Genomic DNA, 26,547 nt, shown 5'->3' with positions numbered 1-26,547 from the left:
ATTTTTTTTCTTTCCTTAACTTTTCTTTTTACCTAGGCATAAAATATGTTAATCTTTTGCTTTGCAAAGGGAAGTTTAATGAAGAGCTCTAAACACAAATAAACTTATGGAAAGTCACAGCAATAGTCACAGCAAAGCCCACACAAATGCCTGGACTAGAAAAAAGTTGCTACAGTAGCAGAATGGGCCTAACAGACAAATGAGAGAATATGGTATCAGCTACTTAGATAGTCTTTATCTTGCTAAAGGTGAGATTTAAATTTTGCAGATAAATAAAAAAAAATCTAAGGCAAGATATCTTGCTTATTCATATTACCTAATTTTCACACTATTCAAAATGAATATTTAAATAGAATCTTTGAACATCTGAGTAGAATATGTGTACTTGAGTTATAACTACCACATTACATGTTCTTACCTGCATTTTCCCCATGGCAGTACTGAACTGCTCTTCAGCAGCAGCCTGGAAGCTCCTGACTACAGTTACAGCATCACCCCCAAGAACTACTTGCCGGAGTTGTCCTGCTTGTGCCTCTAGGACTGCCTTACTGAGTTTTGCCAGACCTCGCATCACCATGATGGCATCTCCCGCCATGGTGGATCACCTCCAGTGCTGGAAAACAAAACAAAACCATAAATCATGACAGTCAGGAGATCCCCATCACTTTCTTTCATCATTTCACTAGTGGAGCATATTCTTAATAATCTATTTCACACAATGAAATTGAAGGGGAAAAAATACAGATGGAACAATCAGTCCAGAACCCAACTGCAAATCTGCTTAAATATATGACAGATTGCTCTAATATTGTGAATATTTTATGTGTATTTTAAATGTTGACCATCGTATGTTTTTAACTATATTTTACTTCTTTTGAATTATAATCCACCTTGAATCCCAATTTTGAGGAAAAGACATTTTATGATGATGATGACAATGACAGCTGTGCATGAGTTATAATTCCTCTTTTCTATACAAGTTCTGCATGCAGAAAAATACCGGGACCAAACCTATCTGGTTACTAATTTGATTAATTAAGTGTGTGCAATGAAAAAGACTTCACTTTATGAAGCTTAACCAGATTGTGTTGTGTTCATCTATCTCAGGAACTACTGAAAATAAACTTTTGTTCTGCTTCTTTTATCTACTATAGTTTTAAGAGTAAGGGCCATTGACCCATACAGTGGCATTCATAAAATGCATAAAGCCTCTCATGCTAAAAAAAATCAATCTCATAACTTTCAACAGGGAAACTACCAACCTAGCTAGCATAGAATTTCATATAACACTAAAGCCTTTTCAAATTGATATTGTCAAGAGCAGGTTTGTGGGCCTAAATTATATATTTTGACATGATACATGAATAAGTTGAAGGTCTTTTGATGGTAGAGAGGGGAAGCACCAATGCTGCCACAGGGGGGGTCATCCATTGCCACAACTTTCCCCACCCAGTAATTCAAAAAGGCCAGAAGCAGTGCTGTAATGGTGAGAGTATAGACAGGTCAATGATTCTTTTAAGTTTGCCATGTAGTCCAAATGTCCGATGATCCAAAGCAGTTACTATACTCTCAGCTCAAGAACGGAAAACATAGCATTAGTGTACAGCAAAGGAGATTAAAAGATGGTCTTAAAGCCAACCACAAAACATGTGGCATGAACACTGAGAACTGGAAGCTTTGCACTCAAGCATTCTAACTGGAGATTAGCTGTTACCCATGGTCCAATGGATTTTGAGGAGGCACAAATAAGACAGCAAAAGGAAGAAACATACCAAGAGAAAGGTGCATCAAGCACGCCCTTACCATGACCGCCTTTCACCTGAAAACCTATGTCCTCATTGTGAAAGACCATATGGTTCCAGAATAGGCGTCTACAGTTACTTATGGACCCACCACCAAGACTCAACCCTTGGAAGTCAATCATACTCGGCCACAAATAATTGCGTATAATATAGAGATGGAATTAACCTCTCACCTTCCACCACTCAAAGAAAGGAATTGTTCCTTTCTTTATAAGAGCTAGGGTATAGTATTTACAGTGACCCCTGGATAAGGCAACTCTTGTTTTGGGGTTGATTTTTTTGTCCTACTTTTCTAGGTTTATACAAGAGTATATAGAATAATCCAATAACATTCAGTTGAAGTAAGAAAATGCTTTCTTGAAAAGTAAGCTATTTATCAGTCACGCCTAGTTAGCATGAGAAGCTTATGTCAGACCAGTGAACTCCTGGACAGCCATGCCAAGTGCCTATAAAATCAAGGACAGTTTCTGTTTATTTAGTGAAACGGAGCAATCATGATGGTCTATCAGTTTCCCAACTGAGAGTCTTTAACAAATACAAAAATCTGACAAATAGAACCATGCCATTTGAAACCAAAAGTACACCTTTAATACACAACAAATAACACACCAGAAAAACTGAGTTCACTTTAGGGCTATCTGGTCATCAGTAAAAAATAGCCACTGTGTAACATGTTTTATTATATAAAAAAAACCTCCAAATAAATACCCCAAAAAGGTAAAGGATGGCCATGAGGGCAATTCTTTCAAGCTCTATCACTGCCTCCCTCAGCAGTCACTTACTCATTGACATATTAAGACACTGATTTGGGAAACTTTTGTGGAAAGCAATAGCAGGAGCACAAAGCAACAGACCCTACAGCTATATCATATACTCCAAGGAAAACACTATAATACCATCTGTATCTCCAATGAAACCGCAGAAGTGTTTAATTTTCAACCTCTGACATTTTCTCACTGGGCCACTCCAGATATCAACATTCAAGAAAAATTCAAAGGAGTTTCTGTGCAGGGGGGAAAACGCTGGCCAAACTCTACTTTGCCAATAAAATAATATTTCATGTCAGAGGATAAGGAAAGCATTCTGAAATTTGGTGAGCTAACAGTGGTAAATGTGTTCTACTACTGTAGCAAATTTCATTAGGATAGCTCAAAAAATGAGAGAGAGAGGCCCCTCAATTTTCCCCATTCACGATAATGTTTTCCTTTATGTGTATGCGCATCTGCCATTAACGAAGTACAGTATATACAAAGCTTCTGAAAGTTTTAAATTTTTTTGCTTCAAAATTCGGAAATGACTTTAGAAACGAAGCGCCAGCTCCCCCTACTTTAGAAGCGAGTATTGAACAATTTTTTTAATGGATCGCACATGCCTATTTGCTAGCAGGCCCCGTGCCTGCCAGCCACTTTTATCTAAGTTTTAGGGTCTAAATTTTGGGTGGCCTGGATGCTATCTTGATTACAATCAGGGTAGTATCTGGCCACCCAGGAAGGAAATTCCGGGATTGGGGTGGGCTGTGGGAATCCCATGTGGGTGAAAACAGGTTATTTTAACCCATTTTCGCCCACATTTTCCTGTTGTTTTGAAGTACCCTTAATCAATGCATGCAGCTATGAGATAGTAAAGCTTAGCTTTCTTTGATATCACAGACCCACAGCTAGGATTTGAATAAGATCATGGTTAATAATAATATAATAATAAAACTATTTCTATCCCACCGTATCTCCTCGATAGGGACGCAGGGTGGTTCGCAATATACAGCAGTTAAGTGATATTACAATTTTGTGTGCACTGCACAAAGAACAGAGCATATGCATTGCACATAGAAAGTTCTTCGGTTAAACTCTGACATCTTAAGTCCAAGACCTTTTAGTCCCTGAGACTTTAAAATGGAAAAGATGAGACTGATTACCTGGTGTACTCTAAAAAAGTCCTATACAAGACACTAGGCCAGCAATTCTATGCTTAACATAACAAATTCAGGAGGAGAAAAGAACAAGGAAGCCAAGCAGGAAGAAAGAGACACTGTGTAATAAGAGACCACACAGAATAACAATTTTCTAAAATAAGGTTAGCAGCAACCTATCAAGGAAACAAGTGGCAATCCGTATTGCTCAACATACACTCAGCTCTCTACAAACTAAATATATAGATTAGGAAATAGTGTAAGTTCCCTTTTGTTCTTTTTAAATGTGAAACAGATAAAAAAATTGGATCAAGCTCATAAATTGTGGTTTTCCAAATATTCCATTTGTAAGGATCTGTTTGCTCATAATGAAAAAAGGTTAGAAATAGAGTTGTGACATAAGGCACATATGAGGTACGTGGGGCAAGTAATTAGTTCCTCCCCTTGCCACTATTCTTATAAGGTTTTCGCCGTCAAAGGTTATTTAGCATTTCCTGAATAGGAGTATATAAACTCTGGTTACTGTTACATTGACACATCACTAGAACCAATGTTGAACATCTTATACTATAGTTACCATTATACTTAATGCCAAAAGAAACTTGATGTTTATATCAATTGATGTATACAGATACACCAATTTTGTGAGAGGTCAAGACTATACAGACCCTTTGCTGGATATTTCACTCTTTTAATCCGTCATTTCTCCTACGGAGAAAAATATGAGTCAGCATCTTGTCACATATCTTTGTGGAAAAATTTGGCAAGCTAATTCTCTATGTGGGCAGCAAACAATTGGTTGAATTATCAGCAAAAAGCACTGCTGGCAAACAGGGCCTGTTTGAGTAGCAAAGAAGATTGTTGCCTCCTCCCACCATCTAAGCTCAACAGCAGGTTGTTTTTCCAACTGGAGGACCCGCCCCACACCATATATTTGAGCTGTTTGCCATTTCACATCTTAAAGCCACACCAAAAACATTTGAATAACAGATTATGGACTTGTACCAAGTTCTGAACAAAGCATGCAAAATTTAACATTAGGACAGCAGACAACTTCTAGCACTGCCTTTCAATTTCAAAGCCCACTGAACTCTTGCAGACTAAATTAAGAACTACAGCAAAGAAGAGTTTTATATATAGCAACCATAAAGATTGTAGTATCTCACTTTATGTTTCATTCCCTCCAGAACAGCTAGTACAGCACCATTAAAAATGCAGGGGGGGTCCACTGTTTGAAAGGCATGCACATGAATTCATTCAGCCTTTTTGCCCTTAATTTTGGTTCATGTTTGAGCGCTTTAAACAAATCACTGAAGTAACATCAAACACTGGAGAGAAAAGGCCTCCTCAATAACCAAAGCCTTCATTTTCTTCCCTCTCTAATAATAGCCACGAGTTAGTAATGATCACAGACTAAAACAGCTAAAAAGAACAAAATGAAAACTTTTAATTGAAAGGATGAGCTGACTATGCAAACAAGAGAAAGGAGACAAGGAAATCCTGTCCACATACAAGAGAGAAAATGTGTGCAATTCTCCTATGAATGTGGACCATCTCTCCATCTTGATTTCTTCAGAGTTCATCTGAATAATAATGCGTATAGGTTGGTAAAGGTTTCCCCTGACGTTAAGTCCAGTCGTGACTGACTCTGGGGGTTGGTGCTCATCTCCATTTCTAAGCCAAAGAGCCAGCGTTGTCTGTAGACACCTCCAAGGTCAAGTGGCCGGCATGACTGCATGGAGCACCATTACCTTCCCGCCAGAGTGGTACCTATTGATCTATTCACATTTGCATGTTTTGAAACTGCTAGGTTGGCAGGAGCTGGAGCTAACAGCGAGCGCTCATTCTGCTCCCGGGATTTGAACTTGGCACCTTTTGGTCCGCAAGTTCAGCAGCTCAGCGCTTTAACACACTGTGCCACCAGGGGCCCCAATAATGTGTATAGTTTCTTATATATTTCAATCTACACATTTTGCCATTGATTAAAGGGTTTGTGTGCACTTTCTACAGATTCTAGTCCACTGTACAATTTATTTTCTAGTCTCTTGTGCACTATCTTAGCCTAAATAACGATACAGTAACTCAAAAAGCACAACAATTCAAAACCGTGTTTTATGCTATTTCTGCTGGTGTTTTTTTTTTTTTTTTGATCATTGGTTTTAGTCTTTCTTTTAAAAAGTTATTTAGCTTTAGCTGTTGCATTTCCTTTCTGAATGAAGCTGTTATTAATGTTTTGGGAGCAGAATAGCAGGGTAAATGAAAATTAATCCCTACTACTCAACAGGCCATTCAGACTTGAACATAAAATTATCCTCTCTAGTCTGCCATCCCTGGTCTCCTTGAAGCTGAACAACTAAGTTCTATTAAAGATTACTTCTAAGGGTCAGCTGCAGATTAATAGAAATATCCAACATGTTCTGATTCCTATATAATCAAACAGTAATCAACAAGCTGAAAAGGAATTTTCAGTAACAGTTATGCAACTAGTTATTACTTATCTAAAGCCAAAGCTTCACTTTTCTACTACTGAGGCAGTTTACAAAACCAAAACAGAGCCGTTAATGAAAAAATATATAAACAAAGCAGCCTGTCAATTTAATTAAAATAATAAGCAAAAAGCTTGAGGTTAAACAATACCACTGTTATTGGTAAATACTTAGAAAATACAATGTTCAGCATTGTCTTCATGATGAGAACAGCTAAATTGATACTTCCATTAAATATATTCCAGTCTTGGAGCATCACAACAGAAACTCTCTGTCCATAATTGCCACTTGGCCAACCTCTAATGACTGGAGCACCAGAAAACGGTCTCAGATTGTTTTTATTTATTTTATTTATATATTGCCTCTCTCCTGGAATGGAATCTAAGGCAGCTCAGGAAAGGAATACACTGAAGTCCAACAAAAAAAAATTAAAATAATTATTACCATAACTAATACAACACAGTATTATTTCGGAAAGCATACAAAAAATTAAAAATAGATCACACTCATGAATTCCATGTTCAAAAAAAACATAGGCTACTGAATGATTCCTGAACTTTATTTCTCCCAAGTATTCTGGCCCTCTACACCCAGAAGTCCCAGCCAGATAGGTCAACTGTCAAGAATTCTAGAAGATGAATCCAAAATGCCAAGAGGCCCAAAGTTTGAGGGCCACTGTGATATGTCAATCTTCAACATGATCAATGTTAGATAGATTGTGAATAACATTAATTACTGACTGTCAATTTAATATATACTTATTTTAAGAGATTTTGAACAGTGAAATAAACTGCCTTGGAGATTATGCAGGGCTGATCATATTGTGCAACTGTAATAATGTGTTGAGGGATAGGAGCATCTTTCTACTAAATCAAATAACCTCCAAATATTATTGAACTGCAACTCTCTTTTGAAGAACACAACTTTGGAGGAAAATTATATAATGAATGATATGACTGGGAAATAGCAAATGAAACAACACAATACAGGATGATTTACATATCAGACTTAAAGGAAAACTACTTTCTTGCCCCCAATATGATGACCATCAAGCAAAAGACACTCAGCAGATCCACTTCAATGTAACAAAGCTTGCTAAGATGAAATCCATAGGCCACTCCATCATATTTCACATGCGAACAACAATGAGTTACTTCCCAAAGTTGAAAGAGCGACTTTACCCACTGCTGACAGGATTATTTATGAAGACAGGGCAATTTTTTTCTTCAAAATCTCACAGCAATAGAAATTGTGGATAAAATCAAATTCTATACTCAGTATGTCAGCAACTTCATTTTTAGGCATGAGTGTACCAGTACTGTAAATATGAATGACAGCTCTATTTCCAACATTCTGATTAATTCAGACATTTTCTAGGCCAGACATGCAAATGTTGCCATCAGTCACATGCTGGAATTAACAGAGCCTCATTTATGCTGATCAGGGAACTAGAAATAATTCACTTGCATCAAAGTAGGATCACTCTTTCAAAATTGCAAAATTACCTCCCTCCAAAAGCAGTAGCTTTCATACTACTAGGATGATATTTGTATGCCAAATACTATGCAGTTACAGTGGGGGTGCTGGCAGGATTTTGGTATCAGAACTAAAACAGACTAAAAAAGCATCTGACATAACTATGTTGGGCTCTAAATACAGATCAGAACTAATGGTTGACCAGGAAACAAAAAGGAACAATCAGAGTTCACTCTGGCCTCAACAATTTATCAAACAAGAGAAACCAACATTTGTTCCTTGCTACCTGTAAAAAAATCCACTGAAGGTCATAATATAATAAATTGGTTAATCTTTAAAGTATCAGAACACTGTGCTTTTTCAACAACCAGCACAGCGAAACTTGGGGACATTAAAGCATTATGCATCTCAAAATTTTCCTTTAAATGCCTCTGAAGAGTAATTGGAAGAGTAAAGGAAAATGATTATATGAAAACTAAGAAGGGCAAATGATACCTTAACTGCCTAATGGTTTTTCTAGATTGACTCTATCCTTCCATAACTTGCCAATTTCTGCATTAATGTTTATCATGGTTTCAGCAATCCATCAGTACCAAATAATACTCAATTATGTAAAGCAAGTTAATGCAGATAACATTCAGAAGGGAGGACTTTGATACCATCAGGCTACTTTCACACAAAGTAATACCATGAGACATCCTAAATATCACAGGTCAATATGGTTTGGCCTATTTTCACAACAGACACTACAGCAGGTATGTGATCATTTTAAGAGATGATCTCAGGACATCATCGGATCAACTGATTTCCTTACAAAGATTCAATTGAACCCTCTTTCCCTTTCTAGCACCCCTCTTCATCCACCAGATGCTTCAATACCCAGACTTGTCTGTTATCTTTTTTTAGGGCAGTGTTCATGGAAAATACTTCAAAATACCCAAGATAGGTATCCAAACTCCCATAACAATTTCCCACTGTGGCTATTAGGGGTTTTCCTCAAGAATATTCATGTATAGACAATGTTACCAAAAATAAATGGGTACAGTAGTCCAAAACTGGATGCATGTCATAGAAATCTATCCTACTTTTATGGTTCTCTGACCCACCCTGAGTTTTAGTTCTGAGGAAAGTGCAGTACATAAATTATTAATACAGTAGAGTCTCACTTATCCAAGCTAAATGGGCCGGCAGAAGCTTGGATAAGCGAATATCTTGGATAATAAGGAGGGATTAAGGAAAAGCCTATTAAACATCAAATTAGGTTATGATTTTAAAAATTAAGCAACAAAACATGTTATACAACAAATTTGACAGAAAAAGTAGTTCAATACGCAGTAATGCTATGTAGTAATTACTGTATTTACGAATTTAGCACCAAAATATCATGATATATTGAAAACATTGACTACAAAAATGGCTTGGATAATCCAGAAACTTGCATAAGCGAGGCTTGGATAAGTGAGACTCTACTGTAATACTAAATAACTACAGCAACAATTAACTAATCATAATTTAGATAAAGACAGGGAATCGTGAAGTGCCTGTTTATTTTTGTGAAAGCATAACACAAAGGCTCTTTCCTCAGGGGCTCAACATTACTACTGAAACAGTTTTCAATATTCACCAGTTGGATATATGAATTAAAAGAACCCACTCAAATTTGACTTGTGTTTGCAAGGCAAAACTCTATTCACCTCCAGCAGTCTTGTCAATACATTAAAGTTACTAATGAACTTACAGCTCACCAAGACATATTTCCAAATCTTCTTCAATCCCTGTTTTCCCCATTTGGGGAAACACATTACTGTGGGTAACTATGCATATTTTCTTTCAGGCAAAAAAGGCCATACAGCACTTCTCCAATCACAGAAGTATAGCCTAAATCACAACAGTAAAAAGCAACATCCAGGAGAGCAGAGCAGCAGAAAACTATTTCAATTGTACAACAAAAGAGTGTTTCATAGCTTCAGTACAAAAGAGGAATTTCCACTAACCAGCCTCTGTACAACTTCTCTTCAAAAGAAGTATTTCTCTTTTCAGAAGGGTTGTTTTCATGATCTCTTTTGGGCACAAAAAATCAACTGCCTTAGCATAAACATCTCAATGAATAATGGCTGACTCTGTGATGGCAAAAGCATTCATCAGAAAGAGAGATAAATCAAGTTAAAATATCATGTTTAATCAAACCTGTATGCCACTACTCTAGTGCTTTGAAATTAATCAGGTCTTCTCCCTTTCTCTAGAGAATAAATACAGGTAACTTTCAAATTATCAAAGCCCACAACCACCTAGAAACATACAGCAATTTTTACTGATTATAATATTGGAGTGAGGGGATTCAGGTGCTTCAATAAAACTATGTGTTTTTCTGAGATCTACTTTATTAAGATGTTAATAGAGAAATGCTAACATAAAGAACATGTACCTCATAAACCCATCAGGTGGAAAAGAAAACCAGAAATCAAAGAATAAGACAGCATTACACGTGTTCCTACTTCTTGACTCTATTCATTATGTTCTCTCAGCACAATTAATCTGATTTAAATCCAAGTAACCTACTCAGAGGAAGGAACTGAGGTGACATGCTGTTCTTCTGAGGAGTCAAAACAGATGCAGATTCTACATGCACATTTAAATTTAGCACACTAAATACAGACAGCACTTGTAAACAAAGCATATGTTTTAAATACGTCTTATCCTCCTCAAGAAATGATGCCCAGGAACCCATTCTTCTGCTGTGAAGTAGCACATATCAACAGAACCTGGAAACATTTGGTTTTATTTTGAATCCCAACTTCCAAAATCCCTCAAGCAGAATGGCATAGCATTTTTCAAAACTAACCTTGCTACCACATGGTAAAGGAATGCCATGGATGTAACCAAGTTGATCCTACAAAGCAAGCATAGTGTGATCGAGGTGACCACCCCCCCCCCCCCAGGACTTTGTAAAAGATAGTTCAAAAATCAAGACTTTATGTTCTATATTCCATATATTTATAGTAGAAGGTGATTGAGACTTTTTACTGGAGTTTACTGTGGATTATCCCTGCACTCTGAGGCAAGAGATAACAACTCCATGAATTGTGAAATCATGCTGCTAAAACTCCACTTTTATGAATTTCCATATTTGGGTTCCCCAGATGTTGTGAACTTCGTTCTTATCAAATGTTTTCAATTGTTTATATCATTCATGATTCCTCTTTATGCAATGTAACCCACCTTTATGGATTCTCCCTTATTTCCTTGAAATCTATCTATCTGCCTATATGTATTTGTACTCTTTGGGATCCCCGGAAAATATGTGTTTTTCCCAGCTGGGTTTATGTTCCAACTTTATTTTATTTTTCATTTTATTTCATATAATTGTCAAATCATGAAATCAAATGGGAAATATTTTGACCCCAACATGAACCCCAGCTCCTATGACCCAGGTTTACCTTCCCCAAAACAAAAGGATAATCTGCCACAGTTTAACCCAATCTAATTCAGATTGCATGGACAATATAAGGCTTGAGTCCTAAAGGTGATTCGCCCCCAAGGCAAACATTGTCATATCTCCTCCAAAGGGAAAACCAGGACGTCTCAGGAAGACGCCCTGCTGCGCCCATTGCCACCCATCCTTACTTCCCCCTGACACCTTAAGGCATATCTGAAATCAGTGTACATGACAGGGACCCCTGATGACTGTCATTAATCCCTTTAGAAATCGGCCGGGCAAGGACTAATCTGATATTTCCTGCCCTGTCACTTCATTGTTTCAATAACTCCCGCCTTCTCCTTCCTGATTGGCTCGAGTGGGGACAAAAAGCAGCTCCCTATTGGGCCAACAGAGCAAGGCGGGAAACGAAAGCCCGCCTCGTTCAACCTTCTAGCCTATCCGCGATCAGATAGGCGGGGGAGCGGGGCGGGAAATTCAAAGGGCTGTCAGACCGAAACATTGTATAAATATGGCTTTATTTGAAACATATGATACGCTAGTAGACTGAATGATCGCTACTAGTGTCCTTTTCAGCTGAATCGCTCAATAAAGACTCCTTGGCGGATTTTCCTTCAACTTTGGCGGACCTTCTTCATTTCGGCTTTGTATTGCGGCTCATATTCTCCTATTGGCTCCGCCAAGGTCCGTTCTCTCAGGACCGGATCGGCTCTCTCCTTAAGGGGCCCGATCCCCTAGAAACGCGGTCGACAACAATAGTGCTATGGCAGCTCCAGTTCTTCCTAGAGGAAAAGAACCAGCTAACAAAGAATACAGTACGGCTCATACCAAAGTCAAGCTAAATCCCCCTCAGTAGAAATATTAGGAGGTCTGTGCTGGTACAGCTGTACCAGAACCTTCTATTTTACTTTCTTGCTGCAAATGTTTGCAGCCATAGGACAGGCCACCTGTCAATCACCATTAAGTTTGGTTCCGCCCCCTGTTCAGGGCTCTGGGAGGGAAGGAGCCATTTTTAAGTTAGTCTCTCTTGGGAAGTTCAGCTGTAGGACATAGATCAGCTCGTCCCGTAAAAGGCTTCCTATTTCAAGACCACCGGGGATAAAGAACACCAGGGTTAAAGTATACCAGGGATATTGACCGTCCCAGGATACAGAACAACAGCACAGAAACATCTGCAAGCCATTGGCTAGTAGGTCCACTCAACAACCAGACGCACTTGGAGTTGGCAGTGGGTCCCAGACTAGCTAGGCCCAGATAACAGATAGCCTGGGAGGGGTTATAAGAGGGTTTTCACAGTTATTCAAAGCCTATCGCCTGTCCTGTGGGACAAGACTCCTTGAAGATTTATTATTTGTTTGTCAATAAAGACTTTGTTATTTCCTTAAAGACTTCAAGGCCATCTTTTCAGGAAAATTCCTCAACGACCCTTCTTTAGGCCCCTGGCTTCCCGCTGGGTGTAAAGCGTATGTCCTATATAACAGTAAGTCAGTCACAGGCCCAGCGCGTGACAGAACAAGGTCCATTCACACTACACAATTATAGCATTCTTTTACAGCCATGTTAACATCCTACAGAATCATGCAATTTACAGTTTGTAAGACACCTGAGCTTCTTGGCTGAAAATTCTAAATATCCATCTCTAAACTACAAATGTCTGCCTAAATATTCTAATGGCACTAGATCTTGATCTTAGAAGCTAAATGAAATCAGCCCTAGTTAATACTTGAGATGGGAAACCAGCAATGAATATCAGGGGCTTTAATCTATAGTTCAGAAAAAGGAACTGGCAAAACTTCCTGTCAGTATTCCTTGCCCAAGAAAACACTATGAAATTCATGGGCTCACCAAAAGTCATCAGACAACTTGAATGTATACACACACACAAATTCCAAACCCTAGGAATCCACACAGCTGAACCATGGCTGTTAAGCTAAAAGTATAGTGATATAATTAGGTAACGTGAATGGGCCTTGGGAAACAAAGAAGATAGGTAGGAATAATAATAATAATAAAACTTTATTTATATCCCGCCACCATCTCCCCAACGGGGACTCGGGGCGGCTTACATGGGGCCATGCCCAGAACAGTACAATATAGCAAAATATAAAACAACATATCACAATACAATTAAACAATACAACAAATAATCATATACACTGCAACACAAAATCTATCTATCTATCTATCTATATATATATATATATATATATAACAGGGCGGGCCGCATGAGACACTTAACTAAAACTTGGGGTGAGAAAAGGATAAGAATACAATCACGGAGACCAGGGACATAAGATGAAAACAGGAAGTCAGGTTTTAAACACATTATAAATCTTATCCTTGATTTTCATAAGAACTCCAAGCTATTGATAATTGATGCAACAATTCAAGGCTTCCTTCAGGAAAGAGTTTAATTTGGGACCATCAACAAACCCCTTACAACAAAACAAAACAAAAAGCTGGGTTGCTGTGAGTTTTCCGGGCTATATGGCCATATTCCTGAAGCATTCTCTCCTTACATTTTGCCAACATCTGTGGCAGGCATCCTCAGAGGTTGTGAGGTGTTGGGAACTAGGCAAGTGGGATTTATATATCTGTGGAAAGTTCAGGGTGGGAGAAAGAATACTTGTCTGCTTGAGGCAAGTGTGAATGTTGCAATTGGCCACCTTGATTAGCACTGAATAACCTTGCAGCTTCAAAGCCTGGGGGAATCCTTTATTAGGAGGTTTTAACTGGGCCTGATTGTTTCTTGTCTGGAATTACCCTGTCTTCTGAGTGTTGTTCTTTATTCACTGTCCTGATTTTAGAGTTTTTTTAATACTGGTAGCCAGATTTTGTTCGTTTTCATGGTTTCCTCTTTTCTGCTGAAATTGTTCACATGCTTGCGGATTTCAATGGCTTCTCTGTGTGGTCTAACATGGTGGTTATTAGAGTGGTCCAGCATTTTTGTGTTCTCAAAGAATAAAGCAACCAGCTACTTCCTTTAGCTTATCTGGAATGAAAAATAGTGAAAATGCTCTGCATCCTGCAATATCAAATATTCAGCCCAAATTGAATTGTTCATGTATAAATACCTAATCCATATCTCATTGATATACAAACTTGCTTTTTGTCTTTATTTCATGATGATTTAGTAACAGTAAGTGTTTGGTTTGTATACCTGCTGTATATAGCTATATATTCAGAATAGTGTAAAAATCTTTAAAACAAAAAGGTATCATGAGTGAAAAAGTTTAAGAAGCCCTGCAACAATAGAGAATGCCATTGCCTTTTAACCTGTAGGGACAATATTATACTAATATAAAAATTATTATGTATGACAAATCAGGGATACCAAAAGAACACTATTTGCTATTTTCCTAGTGTAAATCAAACCTATTTTTAAAAATAAAACAGTTCAGTAGTCATCAAAACAGGGGAGGACAACAGGCAATCATTAAAAATAATAATAATAATAAAACTTTATTTATACCCCGCCACCATCTCCCCAACGGGGACTCGGGGCGGCTCACATGGGGCCATGCCCAAGACAATACAATAGACAAAATATAAAAACAACATATCAGAATGCAATTAAACAATGCAACAATAACACTACACAATACAGAACAAAAAAGCAGAACGTAGCATAACATAACAAGGGCGGGCCGCATGGACACAAGGTTAAAAAACACTGTTCCATGTTTTCCATCATTATTCTCTACAAATCTTGGCAACAAGAGCTAAAACAGTGAAACCAATCAAGCTCTACTACAGTGGAGGGGGGGGGGAGTATTCAGTCAGATACCAATTGTACAAGTTCTCCTACTTAAAAAGATGAGAGAAGCCTGTATTTGATATCATAGGTAGACCTCAACTATGAGAGACAACATGAGAAAACACATCCAGAAAATCACGTCGTCTGATTTTTCACGAATTTATTTGCAAATTATGGTGGAAAATAAGTATTTGGTCACCAACAAACAAGCAAGATTTCTGGGTCTCACAGACCTGTAACTTCTTGAAGAGGCTCCTCTGTCCTCCACTCATTACCTGTAGTAATGGCACCTATTTGAACTTGTTATCAACCTGTCCACAACCTCAAGCAGTCACACTCCAAACTCCACTATGGTAAAGATCAAAGAGCTGTCCAAGGACACCAGAAACAAAATTGAAGCCCTGTACCAGACTGGGAAGACTGAATCTGCAATAGGCAGGCAGTTTGGTGTGAAGAAATCAACAGTGGGAGCAATAATTAGAAAATGGAAGATACAAGACCACTAAGAATCTCCCTCGATCCGGGGCTCCATGCAAGATCTCACCATGTGGGGTCAAAATGATCACAAGAACGGTGAACAAAAATTCCAGAACCACACGGGGGAACATAGTGAATGACTTGCAGAGAACTGGGACCAACGTCACAAAGGCTACCATCAGTAACACACTGCGCTGCCAGGGACTCAGATCCTGCAGTGCCAGACGTGTCCCCCTGCTTAAGCCAGTACATGTCCAGGGCCGACTGAGGTTTGCTAGAGAACATCTGGATGATCCAAAAGAGTATTGGGAGAATGTCATATGGTCAGATGAAGCCAAAGTAGAACTGTTTGGCAGAAACACAACTTGTGTTTGGAGGAGAAAGAATGCAGAGTTGCATCCAAAGAACACCATACCTACTGTGAAGCATGTGGGTGGCAACATCATGTTTTGGGGCTGTTTCTCTGCAAAGGGACCAGGGTGACTGATCCGTATACATGAAAGAATGAATGAGGCCATGTATCGTGAGATTTTGAGTGCAAACCTCTTTCCATCAGCAAGGGCACTGAAGATGAAATGTGGCTGGGTCTTTCAGCATGCCAATGATCCCAAGCACACCGCTAGGGCAACGAAGGAGTGGCTTCGTATGAAGCATTTCAAGGTCCTGGAGACAATGTGATTTTCTGAATGTGTTTTCTCATGTTGTCTCTCATAGTTGAGGTCTACCGTCTACCTATGATGTCAATGACAGGCCTCTCTCATCTTTTTAAGTGGGAGAACTTGTACAATTGGTATCTGACTAAATACTTTTCCCCCCCACTGTATCTGCCAAGTATAGTATGAAGTAATATCCCAGCACCACCTGTCTATAAGTTGCCTATTTTGGAGAAGGGCAGGCAAAAAAACATTCTTATGATTAAAGATTCAAGAGGATCTATTTCTACTCCTTTAAGTCTTCACAAACAAAGCATGCGCTATAACAATTGCTTGCTATAGTGCATATAAAAGAAATACAACTGATGACTGCTTTTACATATGCAAGCATACACACATATTCTCTTTCCACACTGGGAGTAAAAGTAAATTAAAAATGTTTGTGACCTTGAAAATTTAAATAAGATAACCCTAATGTGTGAGGAAAAATGACCTTACAGAGCTTTTATTTTTAAAAATTGTTTTCAAAGTTTCAAGCTCTCAGTATTGCCGAGTCAAATAAACAGATGTCATATTTCTGCTGATTACGTCTGGCCATCCAGCTTCTGCTTAAACACAGCAGCGAATGAGATTCCATCACATTCCTAAGGCAGCATATTCTGCTGCTTAACAGCTCTTACCATTAAGCTGTTTTTCCTAATGTTTAGGTGAAATCTCTTGTCCTGCAATTTGTCTGAGGGCTCTTTCACGCTGCCCTTTACCTAGGATCGTATCTAAGAATATCTGGTTTAAACTGGAATATATGAGTCCCCACTTCCAGATAAACAGATAATTCGGGCTCAAGTCCTGAGATAAAGGGGCAGTGTGGAGAAATCTCTAGAGCAGCAGAGAACAAGCTTGCTTCTCCTCAGTATGACATCATTTCAAATATTTAAACATAGCTATATCCTCTGTCACCATCTATGCCTTGGAACCATGCTTTGGAGTACCAGAAGCTATTACCCAAATATATCAGCTATTCAACACACATAAGCAGGGCAAAATACATGTACAGTGGGTCCAGTGTATTAATAATATGAGGTGTGACAATCTTCAGCCAGTGAAAATTACAGACCTGAAGAGCCCACTATAGTTTTCCCAGTTTCTTATTCTGGTCATCTTCTAAAAATAGTTCCATCCAGGGAAGTAATTAAAGTGTAGGAAACATGTTTCAATCATTCTACTTATCATGCTAAGTCTAAAACAATCAAAAGAGAGACCACCTGTACCATTAAAACAAATCTTAAAAAGTTAGTGAGGGCAATCTTTTATCCAATATCTGACTGTAAACTAAATGTACCTTTTTAAGTAGACCATGGAGATGGATCCAACTACATAATATGCCAAAGGCTGTATCTGTATGTAAATACGAGTTGGGATAATCAGGTTAGTGGAAATAGAAAAAGTACCTTGCTGACTGCTTCCGGGTGAGAAGGGCGGGGTATAAATGCTAGAAATAAAAAAATAGATATGATGCCAAATACAAAAGTAGGATAGATGTCAGACTGATTGCTATCCTTCAATATTCTTTGTTGCTATCCCTCAATAAGGAGGTGAGCCTTTTGAAGACTAATTGTTCAGGGAGAGGAAAACCATTCATAATGCGATTTATCATCAATAAATCCCCACTTTTTAATCCCCAGCAATAGTAAAATCCCCCGCAAAAACAAAAATAATCTAATTTGGGCATTCCCTCCCCCTTTTTCACCGTGCCAAAGGTTTAGACTCACATCACCAAGACAGAAAAACAGATCTCTGGGTCAACAGTAACAGAACTTGGTAAGCCCAAGAGCAAGGAAAGGTTAATCAGACTGGAAAGAGGATTGCCTTACTACTTACTATAAAACACTTTATCTGGGCTGAGGGCAAACAATGACATTCAACTCAGAGAAATTTTATAAAATGGAAATAAAATCCCCACAAGTGCCTTAAAATCAGAATTGAAGAGGGGGACCAAATAATATACATTTTTATTAAAAAGATAAAGAAAATTAAATTGTGGAAAGGCAAGATAGATTGCATCAGAAAGAAAAGTGATTCCATATGGGAAATACTTTTTCATGATATATTTTGTTACTTTTTTGTGTTTTGGGTCATATAGCCATATCATGTTAGAAAAAAAAACAACGGCCATTTTTGGAACATGACTTCAAAGTTAGCTTCTCTAAAACCCTTCTGCTGCTTGGAGCCACAAAAATCTGTGGTTTTGGCTTCTTTGTTCCCACTGGCTCTCTTTGCTTGTGATAGCATAGTTTGATAAATAGTGGGTTTCACGGAGTTCTTCCATCTTACAATCAGTGGGTTTGCTATACATTTCAAGTATTTTCAAACAACTAAAAACAGATGCCTGAAAGGATCATGTGGGCTGGGGAAAAGCAGCCTTCAATGATAGACATGAACAAATAAAACACCAGGAGAAATACACGAAGCTACAGCAGCAGCTGCAAACATGCCAGAGAAGCACGCAGGATAATCACGCCTCCTGTTCTGCTGAAGCTCCAAACACTGCCAATGCAAGACATGGCTCTTCCGCTCCGGTGTCATTATTCAGAAATAACTGCCACCTCCTACAAACAACCAGTAAATGTCCTTCACTTTCCCAAACTTAATAACAGATATGCCTAGAGATTATCCACCCTTTTGATCATTCTGGTTTCGAATAAACCATGGCATGTATCTGCAGGGGAGTATTAAGAACAAATACTAAGCATCTGCCTTGCCATAAATAATCATAATACTGCCTTGCAATGAACAAAGATTTTCCAATACTGAGACTGTGTTGAATATATTTTTGGAAGCTTAATTCAAAAAATATACTAAAAATGTAGTACTCCACACAGTTATTTCACAAAGTCACTGTATCAATTCAGATGCTACTCAGTTTTGATTAAGTGGAGACATTGGTATTTCAATGTGATTTCTCTTAGTGCTTTTGCATGGATTTTTGTATCTTCTATCAGCAAACTAAGTGTTATGAAAGTCTGTTGGAGGACTTTAATCCCCTTCTTACTGTTTGCTTTTTGTATATGCTGATAATGCCTTCAAGTCACCTGTTGACTTATGGTGACGTTCCGATAGGGTTTTCCTAGACAAGCAATACTCAAAACTGGATTTGCCATATCCTTCATCTGAAATATAGCTTACAACACCTGGGGATTCCTTGGTGGTCTTCCATCCAGGTCCATAAGCTGACACTGCTTAGCTTCCAAACCAACCAGGATCTGGCACCTTTCAGGCAGTGGTTCTCAATCTCTGGTGTTTTGGAATTCAGTTCCCCAGAATTCCTGACAGCTGGGGATTCTGGGAGTTGACATCCCAAACATACCATGCACCAAAACTTTGAAACCACCTATTTGGGTATTTAAACATACTATTACTCTTTACTTCTATTTAAAATGATTGTTTTAATGGTTTCTTCTTAAATTGTTGCAAGCCCCCTTCAATTGCAGTCTGGAGGGTATAAATCCAATAAATGAATAAATACTCCCCAAAGAACTTTTACTCAGACGGCATCTGAGTAAAATAAATACAGATGCCCCTGTAAAATAAATACAGTTTAACACCACTTTGACTGCCATGTTTCCGTGCTTTAGCCTTTTCTGCCAAATCAGCAAACTACAAATCCCGGGATTCCACAGAACTGGCCCAAGCAGTCAAAGTGGTTTCAAGCTGAAGAGTAGATGCAGCCTGAATAGCTGGCTTCCTCCCACCCCTTGACCACCACTGCCCACATTTAAAGCCTTGTCTGTTAAAACTTAAACGACACTAATTCTACAGTGCTAATGTGCCCTGGGTCACCTAATACAAAATTAAAAACACCAAGCAATTGTATATAATGAAGAAAATCTTATTCTGGATTTTGGTGGTTATAAAGGAATGTCTGGAATTTTAAATCCAAAACCAGGTTAGTTTCATTGTGTACATGTACAACAAATAGATATATAGATGGTTCTGCAGTCATAGAATCATAGAGTTGGAAGAGACTATGTGAGCCATCCAGTCCAACCCCCGCCAAGAAGCAGGAAAATCACCTTCAAAGCACCCACAACAAATGGCCATCCAGTCTCTGCTTAAAAGCCTTCAAAGGAGCCTCCAACACACTCCAGGGCAGAGAAATCCACTGTTGAACAGCTCTCAAAGTGAGGAAGTTATTCCCAATGTTCAGGTGGAATGTCCTGTCCTGTAGCTTGAAGCCATTGTTCCGCATCCTAGTCTCCAGGGCAGCAAAAAACAAGTTTGCTCCCTCCTCCCTATGATTTCCCCTCACATATTTATACATGGCTATTATGTCTCCTTTTCTGCAGGCTAAACATGCCCAACTCTTTAAGCCACTCCTCATAGGGCTTGTTCTCCAGACCCTTGACCATTTGTCGCCCTCCTCTGGACACATTCCAACTGTCAACATCTCCCTTAAATTGTGGTGCACAGAATTAGACACAGTATTCCAGGTGTGGTCTGACCAAGGCAGAATAGAGGGGAAAACATGGGCAAACTTTGGCCCATCGGGTGTTTTGAACTTCAACTCCCACAATTCCGAACAGCCTACCAGCTGTTAGAAATTGTGAAATTTGAAGTCCAAAACACCGGGAGGGCGAAAGTTTGCCCATGCCTGATCTAGACACTATACAGTACTCCTATTTATCCAGGCCAAAATCCCATTGGCCTCTTTAGCTGCCGCATCACATTGTTGGCTCACGTTTAACTTGTTGTCCAGGAGTATCTTGCATTTTTCCCTGTTGAACTTCATTTTATTAGTTTTAGCCAGTCATTTATCTAATCTGGTAAGATTGTTTTGAATTCTGGTCCTGCCTTCTGGAGTATCGGCTATCCCACCGAAGTACTAGCTCTCCCTCAAGTTGTATGCTTCTTCTCTCCTTTCTCTTCGGTCACAGATCCTCCACAACCTCTTCCTGCATGACTGAAGGTGCATCTAATAATAATAATAACAACAACTTTATTTTTATATCCCAGCACCATCTCGGCCACGTCAGAAATTAAGATTGCCTTGAGAGACCCTGCTCTTGGTCCCATCTGCTTCGCAAGCACGGCTGGCAGGGACTAGAGACAGGGCCTTCTCAGTGGTGGCCCCTTGTCTGTGGAACTCCTTCCCCAATGATATTAGATCAGCCCCTTCCCTTCTAGTTTTCAGAAGAAAAGTAAAATCTTGGCTCTGGGATAAGGCTTTTGGAGATTAGTACATTGCAATAATTGACTTGGAATATGTAGAATGATGTTGGAACGGCCTTGAACTACGATTTTTTGATAACGTAATTTTAATATTGAATGTAATGTTTTTAAATGTTTAACATGTACTAATTTTAATTCAATTTTTTAAGTTTACTGTTTGAATATGTGTTAAGGCATCTAATAGTTGCCATATGTAAACTGCTTTGAGTCCCCTGCAGGGTAGAAAAAGATGGGGTAGAAATGGGGTAATAATAATAATCTCCCCAAAGGGACTTGGGGAGGCTTACAAGCAGGACAAACCCAACAACAGAGTTAGCCATCTAAAAACACATTTAAAAACATATTACACATATGACAATCTAATTTAACAGTTAAAAACAGTGACGTATAAATAAATCAAAACGAACCTCAATAATCAGAACCAAGGATATGGTGGGCAAACCAGAAATTAGAGAGGACTGCAGAATGAATGCAGTTTTAGACACGAGTTTCACTGTCATGTCTCAATTCTATGGAATCATGGCAGTTGGGATTTTACATGCTCTGCCACAGGGTGCTGGTGCATCACCAAACTACAAATCCCAAGATTCCATAGCATTGAACCATGGCAGTTACAGGGGTGTCGAGCTGCATGAATTCGACAGCGTAGACACGGCTGACTCCCTCCCCGAATTCGAGGCCTTTCCCTGCCCGGATTTTGAGGCACCGTTCCCCTCAGGCACCAACGTTGGCGAAGGGGGCGGGGACCTTTCCTTTCCCCTTCTTATCCTGCCCTCCTTTCCTTCCCTCGTCCTTCTCCACCAGGCAAGGCCCAACCGACACCGCGCTCTCGCTACGGGCCCAGGCCGTGAGGGAGCCCCCTTACCTCGCCCCTTTCCTCCGCGGTGTCACCACGAGGCGCGCAGCTTGTTTACTAACTCCTCCGCCCCGCTGGGCTTGAAGCCCGGTACCGGACTCCGCCCCTGCGCGCCTCCTATTGGCCCGCCGCCTCCAAACTCCGCCCCCGAGCCGCTCCTATTGGTCCGCCTTCCCCTTCCCTGTCCGTTCCTTGAGCGCCTCCACGAGGCCCTCAGAGAGGGAGAGCGTGCTGAGCTCGTGGGCTTGGCGTTCCATCCAATGGGAACCCGGGGCAGGGAGAGCCTGGGCCAATAGGAAAGCCGCGTTGCCCGCTCCGTCCATGTTGCGCCGCGAGCTTGGTGACAGGAGGAGAGGAAATGGATGCGGGGCGGCGAAAGGGGGAGGGCGCCTTTGCGCATGTGCGGCGGAGCACGTCTGTGTTGCTTTTGGGTAGCAGGAGAGCCAGTCTTCTTCCCATTCCCTTCCCGAAAGGCCGTGAGTACCAGGATGCTTCAGTCTGGAAGTTACGTGCCTACTTACACATAGCCCACTTGAGGGGCGTTTCAGTTGCTGTTGCAGAGCCTTTTCCCACAAGAACAGTCTCCTGGACTGTCCTCGTGATAGTATCCTATTCATTCTGATATATATCAAACGCCTCTCTTCATGGCTGGAGCAGTTAAAATATACAGATAACGACATAAGGCCATTTAAACACATTTTAACAGTGTCTTCTGACTGTATAATGCTAATAACTGTGTTAAATGTTTTTCCTCAAGGCTCCAGATGAGATTAAGCAGACATGGGCCAAGTTGGGCCCTCCAGGTGTTTTGGACTTCAACTTCCACCATTTCTAACAGCCACAGGCTTAAGCAGCTGAGGGGGAAAAGGAAGGGGCCTGAGGCTGTTAGGAATGGTGGGAGTTGAAGTCCAAAACACCTGGAGGGCCCAACTTGGCCCATGCCTGGGATACAACATGGGTAAAACGGATAGAGAGCAACATATGACTCTTAGAACACATATACGGTATTAAAAGGCTCATCATTATTATTAGTTACCCGCCTCTCAAGGCTTGAAATAGTTAAAATATAGTACATAGATAAAAGCATCCGGCCATTAAAACATCTATATTAAAAGAATCTCCCAATAGTATAATAATAATTGTAAAAGTTATTACATGTTTCCCACCGCTCCTCAAGATTCAGGAGTGTTGTTGTTTATTCGTTCTGTCACTTCCGACTCTTCGTGACCTCATGGACCAGCCCATGCCAGAGCTCCCTGTCAGCCGTCACCACCCAATATTATATTATGGCTTCAAGGTCAATCAGTCACTTCACGGATACCATCCATCCATCTTGCCCTTGGTCAGCCTCTCTTCCTTTTTCCTTCCATTTTCCCAGCATCATTATCTTCTCCAAGCTTTCCTGCCTTCTCATCATGTAGCCAAAGTACTTCATCTTTGCCTCTAATATCCTTCTGATAGTATAATAATAATAATTGTAAGGTGTTGTCGAAGGCTTTCATGGCCGGGATCACAGGGTTGTTGTATGTTTTCCGGGCTGTATGGCCACGTTCTAGAAGTATTCTCTCCTGATGTTTCGCCCACATCTATGGCAGGCATCTTCAGAGGTTGTGCGAAATGTCAGGAGAGAATACTTCTAGAACATGGCCATACAGCCCGGAAAACATACAACAACCCAATAATTGTAAGAGTTGTTACTTGTTTCCCACCACTCCTAGAGATTCAGGACTACAGAATAGTTAAAATATTGTACATAGATAAGGCCATTAAAATGTAGTAAAAAAAAGTCACCAAAGAGTATAATTATAATTATTATTTGTTAACCGTGTTGTTGTAGGCTTTCATGACCGAGATCACTGGATTGCTGTGACATTTCACCCGCATCTATGGCAGGCATCGTCAGAGGTTGTGAAGTTTGTTGGAAACTAGGCAAGTGCTGTTTATATATCTGTGAAATGTCCAAGGTGGGAGAAAGAACTCTTGTGTGTTGGGGGCAAATATGAATGTTGCAATTGATCACCCTGATTACCATTGAATAGCCTTTCAGCTTCAAAGCTTGGCTGCTTCCTGCCTGGGGGAATCCTTTTTGGAAGGTTTTAACTGACCCTGATTGTTTCTTGTCTGGAATTCCCCTGTCTTCTGAGTGTTGTTCTTTATTCACTGTCCTGATTTTAGAGTTTTTTTTAATACTGGTAGCCAGATTTTGTTCATTTTCATGCTTTCCTCCTTTCTGTTGAAATTGTCCACATGCTTGTGGACTTCAGTAGCTTCTCTGTGTAGTCTGGCATGGTGGTTGTCAGAGTGGTCCAGCATTTCTGTGTTCTCCAGGTGTTTTGGCTGTTAAGAATTGTAGGAGCTGTAGTCCAATACACCTGGAGGGCCAGGGTTTGCTCATGCATAAGATACAGCATGGTAAAATTACAGAGAACAACATAAGACCATTAAAATGCATAGATTAAAAGAATTTTGTGATAGTATAATACAGTAATTATTATTATTACTTTTTAATCCACTTCTTACAGCTCAAGACAGGGTTAAAATACATAGATAATATGAATGCATAAATTTATTTATTTACAACATTTCTACCTCACCTTTCTCAACTCCGGAGGGGACTCAAGGTGATTATAAAATTAAGAATCCTCTGATATTATAATTATTATTTGTTACCCGCTTCTCCTCAAGGCTGCAACATAGTTAAAATATATAGATAACAACGTAAAACCATTTAAACACGTATATTAAAGGATATATACTTAAGAGCAAATCACATTAAAATCATTCATAGCAATAAAATGTGTCAATAAAAGCTACAATACAGGTAATGTTTAGTACAGTACCGATATCTCTTATCCAAAAGGCTTAGGACCAGAAGTGTTTTGTTTGGGGTTTTTTACTTTTTCATATTTTGGAATATTTTCAAATACATAATAAACACTACTCATGAAACTCATATATGAAACTCATATATGATTCACATATTTAGGCAGTCTCCAAGTTCAGTAGGTTTGTTCATAAGTTGAATTTGTTTGTAAATCGAAACAGGCACATTTTTAAGTGTAAATCTATGGATAGCACACGGAAAATTAACACTCCTCTTGTCATTGTTTTGCTGTCTGTGCTACTGTTCAAAAGATTTCTCTTCACTTTCTGTCCCTGTGATAATTGGATTTTGGAAGAAAAAAAAAGGTTTGTTGTGGAAACACCGATTGGTGAGAAAGCTTCAGTTGAGGTACCTTTTCCCCATCCTAATAACTCTTACAGGAGTGAATTTCCCCTCCAGGGGGTAGATTTCTCTCACTTCCTATTGTCACACCCCCATTCTTAACTGTGAGTCATTTGTAAGTCAGATGTTTGTAACTCGGGGAATGCCTGTATACTTTATTATCATAGGGCCTATTACATAGGCGATATCTCGATATACCTTATAGAAATAGTCAGAAAGTAATTTTATGCAATGTTTTTTTAATAATAATTAGTGTTAGAGTTTTACAACTACATATTGTAAAACTATAACATTAATTATTCCAAAGCGTTTCGCCATGACAATTAAATGGTGTCAAACTGCATTAAATCTACAGTACAGATGCACCTTAAAAGATTTTATATATGGCCTTTTAAAATTATAAAAGGATTGTTTTAAAATTACTAGTCACTTGACATGATGTGAGTTAGTTTCCTCACTGTTGCCATTTTCTTTCCACACTGTTACTATTTTGCAGATAAGTATGAATCAATATACAGCCTTCCAGAAAGAACAGAACCTACACTTCCCAGGTCGAGGTCCATTATGCTGGATGGGATCACACTCCCATTTATCTGGGTTTAATGTCCTTGACCTTGAATTCTCTGTTCTCTGATATGTTCACTAATTGTTTACTCACTACACACGTGCATCAATAAAATTATACTGGCTTCTTTCAGATCCATGCTTGCAGAGATCCTGTTTAAAACTGAAACATTATAAAACTGTCTATTGCAACATGTAAGATTAAACATGTTTATTACATTTCACCCAGCCTTTTTCCAAAGGAGAGTGAGTTTCTGTTGTTTTGATTTTCAATTTAACACGATGGGACTACCTTCTGAGTACTTATCCATAGGTGTGTCCTACATGGTTGCAGTCCTTTGCACAACAAACTAGGAATAAATCCTATCAAACTTTGTTGAGAATGAAGATCTTCAATTGGGCTACAAAAGAAAAGGAGAGAGGATGCACAGAATCTATGGCCGACATGAGCATTTATTTTAGTTTGTCATTATTTGGGAGAGGAGATGTACTGAATGCAGAAGACAAATGGGCACACACACAATGCATTAATATGCTTTATAAAATTATGTGGCATGAATCCCAGTAGGGAAGAGATCAGTAAACAGAAATGGAACAGCATGTGCCCAAATATATTAGACATGTGGAGCCCTGAGGCTAACAAAGTGTCCGTTAAATAATCAGGCACGTTAACCATGTATTT

The 26,547-nt window shown here is 39.3% G+C and overlaps 1 protein-coding gene across 2 annotated transcripts in view; it reads right to left on the bottom strand.

Moving 5' to 3' along the window:
- coq8a (coenzyme Q8A) overlaps nt 1-22,238 on the bottom strand; it is a 69,859-nt gene extending 47,621 nt beyond the window's left edge. Inside the window, exons 1-3 of one of the 2 annotated variants that reach the window (XM_062972965.1) lie at nt 22,085-22,168; nt 17,442-17,482; nt 419-613 (exon numbers count right to left, since the gene is read on the bottom strand). In XM_062972965.1, the coding sequence (XP_062829035.1) occupies nt 419-595 (177 nt within the window). In that variant the 5' untranslated portion in view covers nt 596-613; nt 17,442-17,482; nt 22,085-22,168. Of the gene's footprint in view, nt 1-418; nt 614-17,441; nt 17,483-22,084 lie in introns of both variants that reach the window. The other variant, XM_062972959.1, reaches the window with a different exon arrangement.
- Nucleotides 22,239-26,547: the final 4,309 nt, after the last annotated feature.

This window comes from Anolis carolinensis, chromosome 1 (assembly GCF_035594765.1).
Source record: "Anolis carolinensis isolate JA03-04 chromosome 1, rAnoCar3.1.pri, whole genome shotgun sequence".
Classification (NCBI taxonomy): Eukaryota; Metazoa; Chordata; class Lepidosauria; order Squamata; family Dactyloidae; genus Anolis; species Anolis carolinensis.
The sequence above is the reverse complement of the archived record's forward strand: the minus strand, read 5'-3'. Positions and strand labels throughout refer to the sequence as shown.